A 16,425-nucleotide genomic window follows, 5' to 3' on the forward strand; every position below is an offset into this window, starting at 1 on the left:
ACTTGTTTTTAAGTCCTCTGGAGGAAGGGGAGCAGGGACTGTTTAAGGGTTAAACAACAAAGTTATTGTTTGACCTCAATGGAAGCCTCTGGCTAAAATAAAAATATAAAATAGGTCCTTGCAACCAGTTTTGTTTTAGTCCGGAGTCCCAGCCTGCTGCTCGCTATGGTGGAGGGGAGATGGAACATCTAGATCTTTCATAAAGCTTCCGGTCACTGCAAAGCGGGGGGAGTGGGGGGGTGTCTCCGAAGGGAGTCTTCAGAGCATACGCGGATGCTTCAGATCTCCAGGGAAACTGTTAGAAGGGCAAATCCTCGGCTCCATCCCACACCTGGAGGCAGGTAGGGTCCAGCAACTTGCGCTTTAACCAGGTCTCCGGGTGATGCCGAAGGCCCCAAGGCCCTGGTTTTTATTCATGACTTTGCATAGCAGAGTGATACTGCTATGCGTCCTGCTCTAGTAGCACTGACCGTACAAGGGCTTTAGGTGGGTTTTGGATGGAGGAAAGCATCATTAACAGAAAAGGTAGCATAAGGAGAAGACATTTTGAATTTGTAAAGGAATGGGAGTCCAACCTAATATCCAGTAGGACCTATCATCTTTGGGGGGGAATAATAAAGATTCCCCCCATTTATAGGAATTACCTGCCTCAGAGGATCCTGTGATGCTTTAGAAAGGGATGATCTCTCCAAGACAGAGAACATACTGAGGAAAGAAGAGAGCCAAATCTGAGCTCATGGAAACTTAGATTTCAGGATTAGAGAAAGTGTAAAGCACAAAGAAGCTATGAAAGCCAGTAAGAAGAGATTTCAAGGCTGATTCCTGGTACGATGGAGAAAACACATGAAAACTTTTCTCTCCCACCAAACACCACTATAAAACCTGAACAGAACTCATGGCACAGCTATTTGGGGTCTCTGAAAAGCAACTATCTCCAGCTGGATCAAGAAGAATGCCAGAATTGGAAGTACCACTGATTGGTACTTCCAAAGACAATGTTATTGTCTTTCCTCTGGTATCCTCAAACCTGGCTCAGTACAGCCCCAATTCTGGAAGTGAGTACTGATGGGCAGAGAGAGACCCTGAAGAAACCGTCTGGTCTGGCTCATAAAGCAGAAAAAGAAACTTCAAAACCTCAGAGACAGTGGAGAAAATCCTGGGTTTTTTTCCTTCTCTTTTTACTTAATTTCCTTGCACCCCAGCCTCTAGTCAGTCAATCCTGTGTCAGGAGCAATGGCAGAATCAAAAATGGCAGGCAGCAGAAAACTGCAGGAGCCAAAACTCTGGAACAGAGTAATCTTCCTCTCGATTCAGTGAAGCTGCAACCCCAAGAGGGAAGAGAGAAACTGCGTTGCTTTTTGTTTGTTTTTCTGCTGCTGTGGCACAATTGTGAGAGTGGGCAGTTGCTTATCAGAAGCAGAACTTTTCTGGTCAGAGGACCAAAATGAGAAGTCCCAGGGAAGTGAAAAGTAAGGGAAAACAGTGCAAAAGGAGAAATTCAGGAAAGCAATCCCATTAAAACTGTTTCTGAACTCTAGAGCTCACCTGTGACCTGCACACCATAGATCCCATTCTTTTTTTTTTTTTTTTTTTTAAGATTTTATTTATTTGACAGAGAGAGATCACAAGTAGGCAGAGAGGCAGGCAGAGAGAGAGGAGGAAGCAGGCTTCCCACTGAGCAGAGAGCCCGATGCGGGGCTCGATTCCAGGACCCTGAGATCATGACCTGAGCCTGAAGGCAGAGGCTTTAACCCAGGGGCCACCCAGGTGCCCCCATAGACCCAATTCTAACTGGCATATAAAGACTTTGAGAACTATACTAACGGATAGCTTTCTGCCCAGGTTCCACACTAGCCGCTGTGTGATGCACTCATGAGACAGATCCAAATAGCACTACAAAATATTTGAAAACTGAACTGCCTTTGGAACATAGCCACAGAAGAAGTGTTGGAACATAGGACCCATACCTAACTATATAACAAGTGTTTGTTAAAATGAAAATATCGACATTCTCCTTAGGATTTATTTTTTTTTCTTTTTTTTAAAGATTTTATTTATTTATTTGACAGAGAGAAATTACAAGTACATTGAGAGGCAGGCAGAGAGAGAGAGAAGGAAGCAGGCTCCCTGCTGAGCAGAGAGCCCGATGCGGGACTCGATCCCAGGACCCTGAGATCATGACCTGAGCCGAAGGCAGCGGCTTAACCCACTGAGCCACCCAGGCGCCCCCTCCTTAGGATTTAAACAAGAATCAGAGGATCATGACACTCAAAATGCCCAGAAATAGAAAATTACAAGGCATATGAAGGATCCAAAAATCTCAACTTGCATGGGAAAAGACCACTGACAGTCACCAATGAAGAGATGATTCAGATGTTGGGATTATTTGACAAAGACATTAAAACAGTTATACAAATGCTCAATCATGAACATTCTAGAAACAAAGTTAAAATAGAAGGTATTCGTAAAGAAATAGAACTCAAGAAGAATTAAACATTTTAGAACTGAAAAATACATAACTAAACAGACTTTACTGATCCAAGGGCAGAATGGACATGACCGAGGAGAGTCATTAAACTTGAAGAGAGATAAGAGAAATCATTTAATGTGGCCAACAGAGAGAAAAAGAAGGAAAAATATGAGCAAACCCTCAGGTGCCTGGGGGCCAAAAATAAAAGGTCTAATATTCTTGTCATCTGAGCCCCATAGGAAAATAGAAAATACTAAAAAACTACTTGAAGAAATCGTGGCTGAAAATGTACCAAGTTTGGTGAAAAAGTCAAGATTCAAGAAGCTGAGCAAGAAAGATAAATTCAAGACACACATACCCAAACACATCAAAATCAAATTGCTGAAAACTAAAGACAAATTAAAAATTCTGAAAGCAGCTAGAAAGAGAGAAACCCGTAAGCAAACAACCATCCTAATGACATATTTCTCACCTGAAGTCACACAGGCCAGAAGTAGTAGCACATTTTTTAAATGCTGTAAGAATTATACATCTGGGGGCGGATGTATAATTCAAAGCCTGCTTTGCCCTCTCTCTTGCTACCTGCCTCTCTACTTGAGTTCTTCTTGAGTTCCTTTTTTCCTTTTTTTTTTTTTTTAAGATTTATTATTTGAGGGGCATCTGGGTGGCTCAGATGGTTGGGTGTCTCGCTCTTGATTTTGGCTCAGGTCATGGTCTTGGGGTGGTGAGATTGAGTCCCATGTGGGGCTCCCAGCTGGGGAATGGGGTAGGGGATAGTCTGCTGGAAGATTCTCTCTCTCCCTCTGCCTCCGCCCCTCCCCCTGTTTGCTCTCTCTGAGAGCACACACTTGCTCACAGAGGGGAGGGGTTAGAGGAGAGAATATTCAAGCAGATTCCCCACTGAATGCAGAGCCCCATGGGGACTGATACAGGGCTTGATCTCACTGCCCATAAGATCATGATCTGAGCTGAAAACAAGTGAGATGCTTAACTGACTGAGCCACTATTTTTTTTTTTTTTGAGCTCCTAAAATATGTTTGACATTTGAGTGCAAAAAGTATAAAATTGTCTGATGGGGTTTTTGATGTAAAAGGGTGTAACATAAGACAACTACAGCATAAATGGTAGAGGGTAAGGAAACCTATATGGTTATAAGGTTTCTAGAGTAACCACTAAAAGCAAAATAAAACCAAAGAAATCACAACAGAGGATAACAGGAAAATCTCCTAGTACTTGGCAATTAAACATACTTCTGAATATTCCATGGGTCAAAGATGCTGTCAAGAAGGGAAATCAGAAAACAATTAAGCTGAATGAAAATGTAAAATATCAAAATTTCTGACAACAGTAAAAGCAGTTGCTTGAGGAAAATGTATAGCAATTGGTATGAGTGAAAAGACAGAGTTGACATGTTAATTGGAAATGGTAGACGAAAACACTGCGTATCATACATTCTTATAAGAAAAAGAAAATGCATGTATGTCCCTTGCTGAAGTGTATGATATTCTGCAAGATTAAAATCTACTGCCAAGGGGCACCTGGGTGGTTCTGTGGGTTAAAGTCTCTGCCTTCGGCTCAGGCCATGATCCCAGGGTCCTAGGATCAAGTCCTGCATCAGGCTCTCTGCTCAGCAGGAAGCCTGCTTCCCCCACTCTCTCTGCCTGCCTCTCTGCCTACTTGTGATCTCTCTCTCTGTCAAATAAATAAATAAAATCTTAAAAAAACAAAACAAAACAAAACAAAAAAAACTACTGCCAAGTCTTTACCTCTGCAAAGTAAGGGAGGGGGTTGTGAATGAATGCAGGGAGACTCGTTGTGTGTCTGTCTTTAGTGTTTGTCTTTTTAATTTTTTTTAAAATTTTTTATTTTTAACTTTTTAAACATTTTATTTATTTATTTGACAGAGAGTCACAGTGAGAGAGAGGGAACACAAGCAGGGGGAATGGGAGAGGGAGAAGCAGACTCCCCACTGAGCCAGAAGCCTGATGCAGGACTTGTCCCAGAACCCTGGGATCGTGACCTGAGCAGAAGGCAGGCTCTTAATGACTGAGCCACCCGCCCCAGTGTTTGTCTTTTTTTAAAACATGCATATGTTCCTTTTATAGTTAAAAAATACTAACATGGGGGCCACTGGGTGGCTCAGTCAGTCGAGCGGCTGCCTTCGGTTCATAGCGCTGGGAAAAATATTAGAATAAACCAAATCAAGTAGGAAGAAAGAAATAATGAGAGAACTCAGTGAAATTATTTTCTACTTTTTTTTTTTTAATGAAAAGCTGTTCAGACCCACTAATTTGATATAACTGCCTATTAATGGGTTACAACCCAGGTTGAAAAACATTGATTTTTAAAACTTCCAGGGGGAAATAAATGTTCTAGACTTTCTTAATTTATAAGTTAGTGTTTAGAATATAACCAATCATAAAATTGAGTGTAAGGTCTTTTTAAAGGATGTAACTAGCCAAATTTGTATCCCTTTGTGATCCTTTCCTGACATCACCAGGCAGATAATCCCTTCCGCTTCTTTGTTCCCAAATAATATTTCTTCAATAGTCAATAAACATTTTCAAAGTACCAAAGCACATAGCATGCTGTTGGCCTCTCTCAAAATTGAGGTCCCTGAGGACAGATATGGTGGTGTCTTACTCTTTTCTAAATCCAACTTTTATTAAAATGGCAGTTCACATTTTTCCAAGTCTCTGTAGTCTAACTTAATAGAAGACATCTAGATCTTCACATTTACTTCTACAATCTGTTGCAATATGGTGTGTTGAAGTATATGAAGAAAATTCAGGCTCATACACACAAATATATAGTTGGAAAGGGAATATTTTCATAGCCTTTTCATAAGTTGTGATACTTATGATACTCTGATACTACACCCAAACATGACAGTGTAGTTTCTCAAAGGTTAGTTGGGATGTAGAATCTGCAAACTTATCTATGAATCTGCAAACTTTTTGTACTGGTAGGTCTTATTATCTGAATGGATTATAAATGCATGGTAACATCACAGACTGGTCATTTGGAAAATATTTTCTTTCAGTTATGCAGCTCTCCCAACTGTTGACATATTTAAACAGTACCAAAACTAAAAAAAAAATTATTCACTTTAATACCATGTTGATTTCATTAGAAAGGTCGGTGGTAGGTATTAGGAAGCTGCCAGGCTTACCATGTAGATTAAAATTTTTCATATGACAGCTCAAATTCTATCACTGCCAACAAACTTGCAGTTGTTTCCTATGACAAACTGAAGTGACAAACTCTCGTTTGTTTTTGAGAAAACATATGCCAGCCATTCAAGTATGAATAACCAGTTTAGCAATTTTTCCTTCAATAAAAGTGGTGTTCCGTGGAAAGTGACCTGTTTGGCCCTCTTCACAATTGCACAAATGCTTTTCTTCAAAACAACCAAAAAGATACGCTATATGCACAAACCCATTCAAACAAAGTATTGAAAAGACAGAGTACTGTGAATAAATTATATAATTACTGACTCATCAAAGACATCCTTCCGTGACTTATACGGCAGTGAAGAACACAGCAGCTACTAAATACCACTGCCTTGTTTCTGGGGTAAGGCACCAGCAGTTGTACCCACCATTGTTTTGCACCAACAGTGCCAATAGCAACACAGTGACAGTGTTATCAGGCAAGTAGTTTGGAACTAGCAAACCCCTCCACGGACCACATGTTAATTAACATGCATTGTGAGGCAAGGGAAGCGGATGTGCTTTCATGTCTAGTGAAAGGAGTGTGCTGCCAGGTGTATGCGTCCGGTTGCCCATTAGGAGATGTCCTCACCAGGATTAGCAGAGCCTACAGTCTTCATACATTGAAGTCCTAGAGCCTCCTCACCTGATTCCATACCCACTAAGCAATCTTTTGATAAACAAATTGCCACTTGAGGTAGAAAATGCCAAGTGAGTAACTGTTTGGTCTGCTTCAGTTACATTTCTCAATATAAATTATGATTTTTATTTAAAAAAAAAGTATCATATGATACTTCATATGACAGTTCTAAAGAGAAAATCAGATTTTTTTGAGTCTAAAACCAGCAAAAACATGTAAAATGTTAAAAGTATTACTTCCTAAATTCTTTTTTTTTTTTTTTTTTAAAGATTTTATTTATTTATTTGACAGACAGAGATCACAAGCAGGCAGAGAGAGAAGGGAGGAAGCAGGCTCTCCGCAGAGCAGAGAGCCCTATGCGGGGCTCGATCCCAGGACCCTGGGATCATGACCTGAGCTGAAGGCAGAGGCTTTAACCCACTGAGCCACCCAGGCGCCCCAACTTCCTAAATTCTTTATTTTATTTTATTTTTTTTTAAGATTTTATTTATTTATTTGACAGAGAGAAATCACAAGTAGGCAGAGAGGCAGGCAGAGAGAGAGAGAGAGAGGGAAGCAGGCTCCCTGCTGAGCAGAGAGCCCGATGCGGGACTCGATCTCAGGACCCCGAGATCATGACCTGAGCCGAAGGCAGCGGCTTAACCCACTGAGCCACCCAGGCGCCCCCCTAAATTCTTTAGAAGCCTATGCTACTCTATATAAATTTCTTTAGTTGGAGTTTGATGCTTTCACAACAAAAATTCTTTGTTGATGAAGTGAGATTATGTGCAGGTACAGAGAACTAACTTGTTCAATACTTCAACTCCATTCTAGCTTATCTTCCTGAACTGTGGAGGCCAGAAAGCTATCAACTACATTTTCTAGATTCCTCTGCAGTTAAGAGTTTTAGATGACATTTAGGTTCCTTCCAATCTGATGTACTAAAGTGAGTGAGGCTTTAATTTGGAACAAGATTTAAATTTCCCTTCTGTGGGAAGGGAAGCAGATGTGCTCACAAGGAATGTGGCAGAGGTTGACAGTCCTCGAGACCTAGAGTCCTAAAGTCCTAGGGGAACAGCCTCATTCAAAAGTTTTCTGATCCCAGAATCTGACGGCCCGGTTCTACAGCGTGGTTTGGGGATATATTTCTGGAAGATCAGGTGATTATTCTTTGAGCTATCTATATGCCTTAATAAACCCTGCAGGTCTAAACTATCTTGAGCAGATTTTGTTGAAGACAAGAACTGACCAATTCACATTCTAGTAACATTTCCTTTCACGTGATCATGTTTCTGTTTTATATAGTTTTATGCCAATATTTTCTTTCTCAGTGGCTTTTCCAAGCTGAGACAACATCCCATGTACATAATTAAATGCTATTCAAAAAAAAAACAAACTACCATGTCAAGTTTTAGGATACATCTATAATTTTATTACAAAATCATTCTTTTGGCATTAGTTGGTTACAGTGATAGCAAGATACTGTGAGTGTGACATAGCAGCTCTAATGTAACATTGCATTCCCTGCTTCCTGAACCCAAATTTAAGTTATCTTATATCCATTACATACAAGTTACTGCGTTCATTAATGCTGCAAATCCTGATGCATCATAGTTCCTTTAGGGAGGAGCTGATGCTAAGGGATTAGAGTAAATGTTGGTAAGTCTACAAAAGTTCCTTCATCAGACTTTGTTTCTTCTCCCTCCCCCCAAATTACTTTGCTTTAGAATCAAATTACTAGTCTGAATAGCAGCAGCACCCAAGGAGCATCACACTTAGTTCTTGTTAAAAAGCAATTACCTGTGCAATTGCACGTTTTACACCACAGGCAAAGGGAATGACTGCTTTAGTTTTAAACTCCTGCATTAGAGTCTCTTAAAAAAATAAAAGCATTCCACTGAGTTCTTCCAGATGGTGTTATTGCTGTACATTTGTTGGTGGGTCACTCTCTGTGCTGTGTTTACTTTGAAGGGATCTTCCAATATATCTCCAATATTCCTTTCTTATAGTGTCCTTTTCTTTAGCTAGAATTTCACACAACTGAAAATGAAGAACAAAAATTCTCTAAAGATAATGGGCAAATCCCAGCCAACACGGTTAAACTCAGATCATGTTCAAACGAGATCCATCATTAAAATCATACATTGTGTTCACTAGTGATGTGGGTTTTGCCCTCCACAGTGGAAATCGTCCTGCCCTGAATTCTTGAGTGAACACGCTGAAAAGGGCATGAATATAGTGGCATTGCATGGACCAAATTCTGAGACACCAAGAACAGTGTCTGGGTGTCTTGACTTACCTCTAACGCTTTATTAAGAATGTCCTCCTTGTTGTCACATTGGTTTTCTAGCATGTCTTCATAGATATCCACGAGAAAGGCAATTAGGTAAGGGGAACTGTGACTTGGTTGTAAATCAAGTAACTGATTTAACAGATTCGGATATTTGGAAAGACCACGATCCTGTAAAATCCTAAAAAAAAATTATTCTCAATTTTGAGAAGAACAAAAATAATAGAAAGATCGTAAGAAAATGACCTCTGTAACGTGACCAAGAGAGGAGACTTATTTTGAATGAATGAAGTTGAAACTAAATGAAATTTTTAAATTATGTGTGAGTTTTATTATGGATGATTATGACCCAAGTATAATTAAAAAGAATAATGAAACTCAAAAGAGATCATTTGTAACTGAAACTACAACACACACAATTAAATCAGAAAATAAACCATCTTCTTAAAATGAAAAAGTGAAGGAAAAGAACAAGAGATTTGTTTCTGTTTATTCTAGAGATGGTTCCTTATTCTTTTAGCTCTCCAGATATTATAGGCCCGAACCCTGGATACATCTCCAAATGTGACTGGGCTCCATACTTTAGGTTCTTCGGGCCTCCAGGGAGATCTCTAAGCTCAAAAAGAAGCCTGGTTTTACCAGTGGCCAGCCAAGTGAAACCTTGTCAATTTAAGGAATGAGAGAGAAATGAAAACAGAAAGGTTGGCTATGCATCCCATGCAATCTGCTTGTAAGTATGCTTTGTCTTTACTATGTTCCTGAGCTAAATAGAAACTAAGTGTGTATATCCCATTCTTTGACATAAGACTATAGGATTCATAAATATATTATAGTTGCATTGTTGTTTAGTCATGGACTAGTCCAAAAACACTGCTGGTATGTGCTTGGGGGTTAAAAGGCACTATTTTTGTGTGCCACAATCTAACACTGCTATAACTTCTTTTAGATCCAGAAAAATGGAAAATTCTTTAGTATCCTTTGGAATCTGATTAACGGAATATATTCAATGATACATCGTATTAGCAGGTGGTTTTTATATAAAACAATCTAAAACAACCTCTTACCCTTTCAAATAGTTCCATGCACTTTCATTATGTGGTACTAGTTTGATCATTTCCAGAGTGTACCTGTAAGAAAGAGACCATGAAGAAATATGTGTATAATTTTAAGAGCAGTGCAATAATTAGAAACAGTTTTAATAAGATGGTAACAAGGCTTGGATATGCGCTTTCATTTATCTTAGTGGGCTATGACTAGGTCTGAGTCATAGCTAAATTAGAAGCCTTCAAGTCGGTTTTACATAGATTCTCCCTCTTGTAAATTTGTAACCAATTCTAGCCAAGGACAGCTAACTAATATGAAGGCTAAATTCACAATAGGAAAATAAACTGATGTGAGGTATTTCCTTTAATTAAGGCTTTCCCTTTGAAGAAAATGTCAGCTAAAACAGGTATTCCTTTTATTGGTAAAGCAATCTTGAGAAAAAGTCCAAGATCTACTTATGCCCAATAAATTGAAATCATTCAAAAAGGAGAACTATGTATCTTAGGAGTCGTAATAAAAAACAGCACAGAAACTTTATAGACAAAGAATAAAAATGAGAAATCAACACAAATGTATATTTTTTATATTCTAAAACAAGACAACTAGTTAACTATGATGTGATCACCAGTCAAAATGGACACTCCCGGGTGCCTGGGTGGCTCAGTGGGTTAAGCCATTGCCTTCGGCTCAGGTCATGATCTCAGGGTCCTGGGATCAAGTCCCGCATCAGGCTCTCTGCTCAGCGGGGAGCCTGCTTCCCTCTCTCTCTCTCTCTCTGCCTGCCTCTCTGCCTACTTGTGATCATTCTCTGTCAAATAAATAAATAAAATCTTTAAAAAAAAAAAAATGGACACTCCCCTTTCTTTTCCCTTTAACCAGATTATTAAATACAATTTAGATCCAAATACAACAAATTTCAAGGGAGTGGCAGAATTTAGCTTCACTACATACTTGCTCAAATGAGTAAGTCACTCACTGACTAAAATTTAGTAATCTTGGTTTTATTGCTGTTTTATTTATTGTCTTATTACTGTTACAATAGCATTCCCCCCCGACCCCCCAGAGTACAGCAGTCCTCCTTTCTCTACAGGATAGGTTCCCAAACACTCAGTATATGCCTGAAACTACAGAGTATCAAATCTTATATATACCATGTTTTTTCCTATACATCCATACCTCCAATAAAGCCTAATTTACAGGCACACTAAGAGATTAACCATAAATAGAACAATCATGATATACTCATTGTAATAAAAATTATTTGAACGTAGTCTCTCTCAAAATACCTTATTAGACTATATTCACCCTTCTTGTGATGATTTAAGATAATACAATGCCTACATGATAAGATGAAGTAGGTGAATGACAGGCATTGTGAGGTAGTGTTAGGCTATACTACCTAATGTCCCCAGGAGGATCATATGCTTCTGGACTAAAGCTGATCATGAGTAACTGAAACCGCGGAAGGTAAAACTGCAGGGAAGGGAGGAATATACTGTAACAATAAACTCATCCAGCACTACTGAAAGGGTTTTTCCAACTAATTTTGCATGGCCTAATATTTTCAGTTATTTTTCAAACCATGTACCTGCACGTCTTCACTAGTCACTGCAGAAGATTCTTAAATTTCATTTTGGCAATATATGAAGAACGTTATTCATATACATATGAACTAAAGATGATCTATTTTAATGGTTAAAATATGCACTTTGAGGTCAGAGTTCCTAGCTTATTATTATTATTATTATTATTATTATTTTAAGTAATCTCTATACCCAACATAGGGCTTGAACTCACAACTCCTCGATTCACAATTCCAAGATCCAGAGTTGCATGCTCTACCAACTAAACTGGCTGGCTGTCCCAGACTGCCCAGCTGCTAATCCTAACCCCATCAATTATTACCTGTGTGCTCTTAGCCACATCACAGAACTACTCTGAACCTCAAGTTCTTCATCAAGTATCTCACAGTGTTGTTATGAAAATTAAGTAAGAGGGGCACCTGGGTGGCTCAGTGGGTTAAAGCCTCTGCCTTCAGCTCAGCTCATGATCCCGGGGTCCTGGGATCAAGCCCTGCATCTGGCTCTCTGCTCCACGGAGAGCCTGCTTCCTCCTCTCTCTCTGCTTGCCTCTCTGCCTACTTGTGATCTCTGTCTGTCAGATAAATAAATAAAATCTTAAAAAAAAAAATTAAGTAAGAATTCCTGGCATGTAGTAAGTACTTAATAAATGCTAATTGTTGGGGGCCCTGGGTGGCTCAATCAATTGAGCACCTGACTCTTAATTTTGGCCTGGGTCATGAGTTCAGTGTTGTGGGACTGAACCCTGTGTTGGGCTCCATTCTCAGTGCAGAGTCAGCAGGAAAGTCTCCCTCTCCCACTAAACAAAATAAAATCGTTAAAAAATAGATAAGTGTTGGGGGCGCCTGGGTGGCTCAGTGGGTTAAAGCCTCTGCCTTCGGCTCGGGTCATGATCCCAGAGTCCTGGGATCGAGCTCCACATCCAGCTCTCTGCTCAGCAGGGAGCCTGCTTTCTCCTCTCTCTGCCTGCCTCTCTGCCTACTTGTGATCGTGGTCAAATAAATAAATAAAATCTTTAAAAAATATATATATAAGTGTTAACTATTATTTTTTAAAGGTTTTATTTACTTTTTTTTTTTTTAAGATTTTATTTATTTATTTGACAGGGAGAGATCACAAGTAGATAGAGAGACAGGCAGAGAGAGAGGAGGAAGCAGGCTCCCTGCTGAGCAGAGAGCCCGATGCGGGACTCGATCCCAGGACCCTGAGATCATGACCTGAGCCAAAGGCAGCGGCTCAACCCACTGAGCCACCAAGGTGCCCCTAAAGGTTTTATTTACTTAACAGAAAGAGAAAGTGAACACACAAGCAGGGGAATCAAAGAGGGAGAAGCAGGCTTCCCCTGAGCAGGAAGTCCGATGTGGGAGTTAATCGCAAGACCCCGAGATCATGACCTGAGCTGAAGGCAGTGGTTTAACTGAGCCACCCAGGTGCCCCCAAATGGTGACTATTATTAACAGTACTAGTAGTAGTCATGAAAATATGGCCATGATATATTAAGTGAAAAAACAATGTGTATAATACCATTGCGTACGTTGCTGTGTGTACATGTTTGCAAATACACTTAATAAGGCTTGAAGAATCCACACTAATTGTAGCTCACTCTTAAGAATGGGGTATAAGGGGACGTCCAGATGGCTCAGTCAGTTAAGTGGCTGCCTTTGGCTCAGATCATGACCCCAGAGTCCTGGGATCAAGCCCCACATAGGGCTCCTTGCTCAGCGGGGAGCCTGCTTCTCCTTCTCCCTCTTCCTCAGCCCCTGCTCATGTGTACTCTCTCTCTCTCCCCCTAATAAATAAATTAAAAAAATAAATTTAAAAAAGGGGGGTATAGGAAGAGAGAGACTAAGAGATTTTGATGTTTTACTTTACATAACTCAGAAGTTTCCTCCTACAACCAGACTGCATTACTTTTATAATAAAAGGGAAAAAAGTAATCAGATAAATCTATATTCTTTAGAGTGCGCCTGGGTGGTTCAGCGGGTTAAGCTGCTGCCTTCGGCTCAGGTCATGAACTCAGAGTCCTGGGATTGAGCCCCGCATTGGGCTCTCTGCTCAGCAGGAAGCCTGCTTCCTCCTCTCTCTGCCTGTCTCTCTGCCTGCTTGTGATCTCTCTCAATAAATCTCTCTCAAAAAATTTAGTTAACAAACTAAATTCTAGATAACTAAAGCTACTCTTAGCATTTTAAATATTTCTTTTACCTCTCTTAATGGTATAAGCCTTAAATATGAAAAACTCTCAGATTTTCTTTTTAAATGATTTTTTAAAAGATGTTTGTTTTTAAGTAATCTCTCTACTCAATATAGGGTTCAAACTCACAATCCTGAGATCAAGAGTCGCATGATCAACCAACTGAGCCAGCCAGGTATCCCTGGAAAACTCTTAAGATTCTTGACTAACTATTTCTATTTGTTAACAGAAAACCAGCAATGTGCCTTTGAAGACTAGGAGAAGTTTCCATTTTTCACTCTTCATGCTCAACTTTTAAGTATCTTATTACACTTACCTATGAAGCATGTTATAGTAAATAAGGAATATGTAGTATCTGAAGTCCATAATTATTAACTGGGTTAATTCAAGGAAGAATAACCTGAGGCGTTCTACCTTTACACAAAAAAGCTACTGAACTCTCTAAAGGATGACATTTTATTGTCTTTTGTCCTAATCTTCACAAAAGAATACCAACTCTAAAAAAAAAAGTAATATATAAAGGGCTGGACGATGAGTCTGGATGATGAGTAATTTTCTCTACTCAAGCCCCAGTATTGAGGTTTAAGAGTAATAAAATTATTTCAGTAAGTTTCACTGCTACCCCTCAGATCAATACTATTCAACCGAACTTGCTATGATGATGAAGATGTTTTTTATCGGTTCTGCCCAATTAGTAGTCATTAGCCACATGTGGGTACTGAACCCCTGAGAAGTGATTCATACAACTGAGGAATGGATTTATGTGATTTTCATTAAACTGAACTTAAGTAGCCATATGTGGCTAGTGACTACCATATTAGTGCAGCTTTGAAGAGTCGAGCAATAAAATGAAAGAATGAGATGTGCTTGAGGGGCTACGTGGCTGCTTCAGAAAGAAGCCTGGAGCATTGACATACCTCTTTTCTTTTTAATTTAAATCACCAGAACCCTATACAGAAAAGAGAAAAGAAACGCTAGCTGCCCTAACAGCTAGCTGGCCCAAACAGAAGTAAGAAAAAGGAAATGAAGACAGATAGTCATAAACATCAGCTCTTCCCAGGAGCTGTTAAAACAACTTTCTGTTTTTTATTTTTAATTTTTTTAAAGTAAGTTCTAGGCCCCACATAGGGCTTAAAGCTCAGATCAAGAGTCACATGCTCTACTGACTGAGCCAGCCAGGTGCCCCTAAAACAACTTTTAAATTAAAATTATGAGTATGTTCTCATCAGGCTATAAAAACAAAAAATATGTTCAAATTTAAAACAGACACCGAGACAAAATAGTCAGAAAAGAGGTGGCTATTAATGTTTATGGATATTAATATTCATTCCAATTCAAAAAATTCTAGTGCTTAGAACTTCTTTTTGTACCCTAAAGCAGTAGTTTTCAACTAGGGATGGTTTTACCCCACAGGTGACATTTGGCAATGTCTGGGGACATTTTTGTTTGTTACAACTTGGGGGAGGGGGTTACTACTGATATATAGGGTGTAAAGCGTAGGAATACTGCTCAACATCCTACAAGGTACAGGAGAGCCTCTTACAACAAAGACATCCTACTCCATCCTGCTCAGTAGAGTAACACGGCTTCTGGGGACTATTATCTAAAGGGCACCAGAATTTAATGAGATAGTTTTAAAATAAAGCTTCTTAGACACTATGAAATCAGAGGATTTCTTCTCAATCTGTGGTAGCAACAATATTTTAAGAAACTTATGACACTACAATGTAGAGCTATCTATATAGCTATAAATTCGTCCTTCTAGATTTCATCTAAGTATTCTGTCCTATTAGTTCAACGGGGGCAGGATCAGGGGCAGTCTTGATCTTGAATGGTCACAAAGAATGGTCACTGGATTCCCAATGCCTGAGACATATATGAGAGGCACACAAATACTCTTTTAACAAATGAACAAGTAAAGAAGATTACTAACTGGACTTCTCTCTCCAATATAGCACGATCATTATAGCCAGTGGTGTTAGAAATTACGAAGTATCTTTGGTTCCAGACAGAATTATTTCTCACATCCTCTTTAAGAAGTTGGTCTACATACTGCAGCTCATTATCCCAAAGTTTAAATTCCTAAGAGAAAATAAAAAATATCCAATTAGAAATGTCTCTTTTTTTTTGTTTTTAGAACAACCCCAAGATCAAGAGTCACATGCTCCACGGACTGAACTAGCCAGGCACCCCTAAGCAATGTCCCATTATTAATAAAAAATAAAAACAGGGATGCCTGGCTGGCTCAGTTGGTTAGGTGTCTGCCTTTGGATCAGGTCCTGATCCCAGAACCCTGGGATCGAGCTCCGCATCAGGTTGCCTGCTCAGTGGGGAGCCTGCTTCTCCCTCTCCCTCTCCTGCTCCCCCTGCTTGTGCTCTCTCACTGTCAAATAAACAAAATCTTAAATAAGTAAAATTTCAGTAAAGCTAGGTAGAAGATGTGGGACTCATCACATATTTGGAGGAAAATGATAGTTGCAGGTCAAGGAAATGGAAGGGGGAAAGAAAAGTCATCAAAGACAAGGGAATGGTCACAAAGAATGAAAAAAATTAGGAAGAGAGAGCAAAGTGCCCTGTGATTTGTTACTATCTTCTTGAGAATAATTTATACACTAAGAGGCATGTTTATACTATTTAAACAGATCCAAGAAGTATTCTCTAAGGTATTAAATAATAGGCAAAAAGGTATAGGTAGGGCGCCTGGGTGGCTCAGTGGGTTGAGCCGCTGCCTTCGGCTCAGGTCATGATCTCGGGGTCCTGGGATCGAGCCCCGCATCGGGCTCTCTGCTCAGCAGGGAGCTTGTTTCTCTCTCTCTCTCTCTTTCTCTCTGCCTGCCTCTCTGTCTACTTGTGATCTCTCTGTCAAATAAATAAATAAATAAATCTTTAAAAAAAAAAAAGGTATAGGTAACTAAATGCTTATGCATTAAGATGAAAATTTAGAGGGAAGAAACTAAACTCAAGATGATTATAGTATATTAATTTGATGGATTTGATACAAATATATAATATTAAGTAA

The 16,425-nt window shown here is 39.4% G+C and overlaps 1 protein-coding gene across 2 annotated transcripts in view; it reads right to left on the bottom strand.

The window, feature by feature from the left end:
• Nucleotides 1-7,705: 7,705 nt before the first annotated feature.
• The window catches only part of FNTA (farnesyltransferase, CAAX box, alpha), a 32,151-nt gene continuing 23,431 nt past the window's right edge, over nt 7,706-16,425 (bottom strand). For both annotated transcript variants that reach the window (XM_059155950.1, XM_059155952.1), the window contains exons 6-9: nt 15,340-15,488; nt 9,656-9,718; nt 8,601-8,772; nt 7,706-8,341 (exon numbers count right to left, since the gene is read on the bottom strand). In XM_059155950.1, coding sequence (XP_059011933.1) covers nt 8,219-8,341; nt 8,601-8,772; nt 9,656-9,718; nt 15,340-15,488 — 507 coding nt within the window. In that variant the 3' untranslated portion in view covers nt 7,706-8,218. The remainder of the gene's footprint in view (nt 8,342-8,600; nt 8,773-9,655; nt 9,719-15,339; nt 15,489-16,425) is intronic.

The sequence above is a fragment of the Mustela lutreola genome, chromosome 18 (assembly GCF_030435805.1).
Source record: "Mustela lutreola isolate mMusLut2 chromosome 18, mMusLut2.pri, whole genome shotgun sequence".
NCBI classification, from domain to species: domain Eukaryota; kingdom Metazoa; phylum Chordata; class Mammalia; order Carnivora; family Mustelidae; genus Mustela; species Mustela lutreola.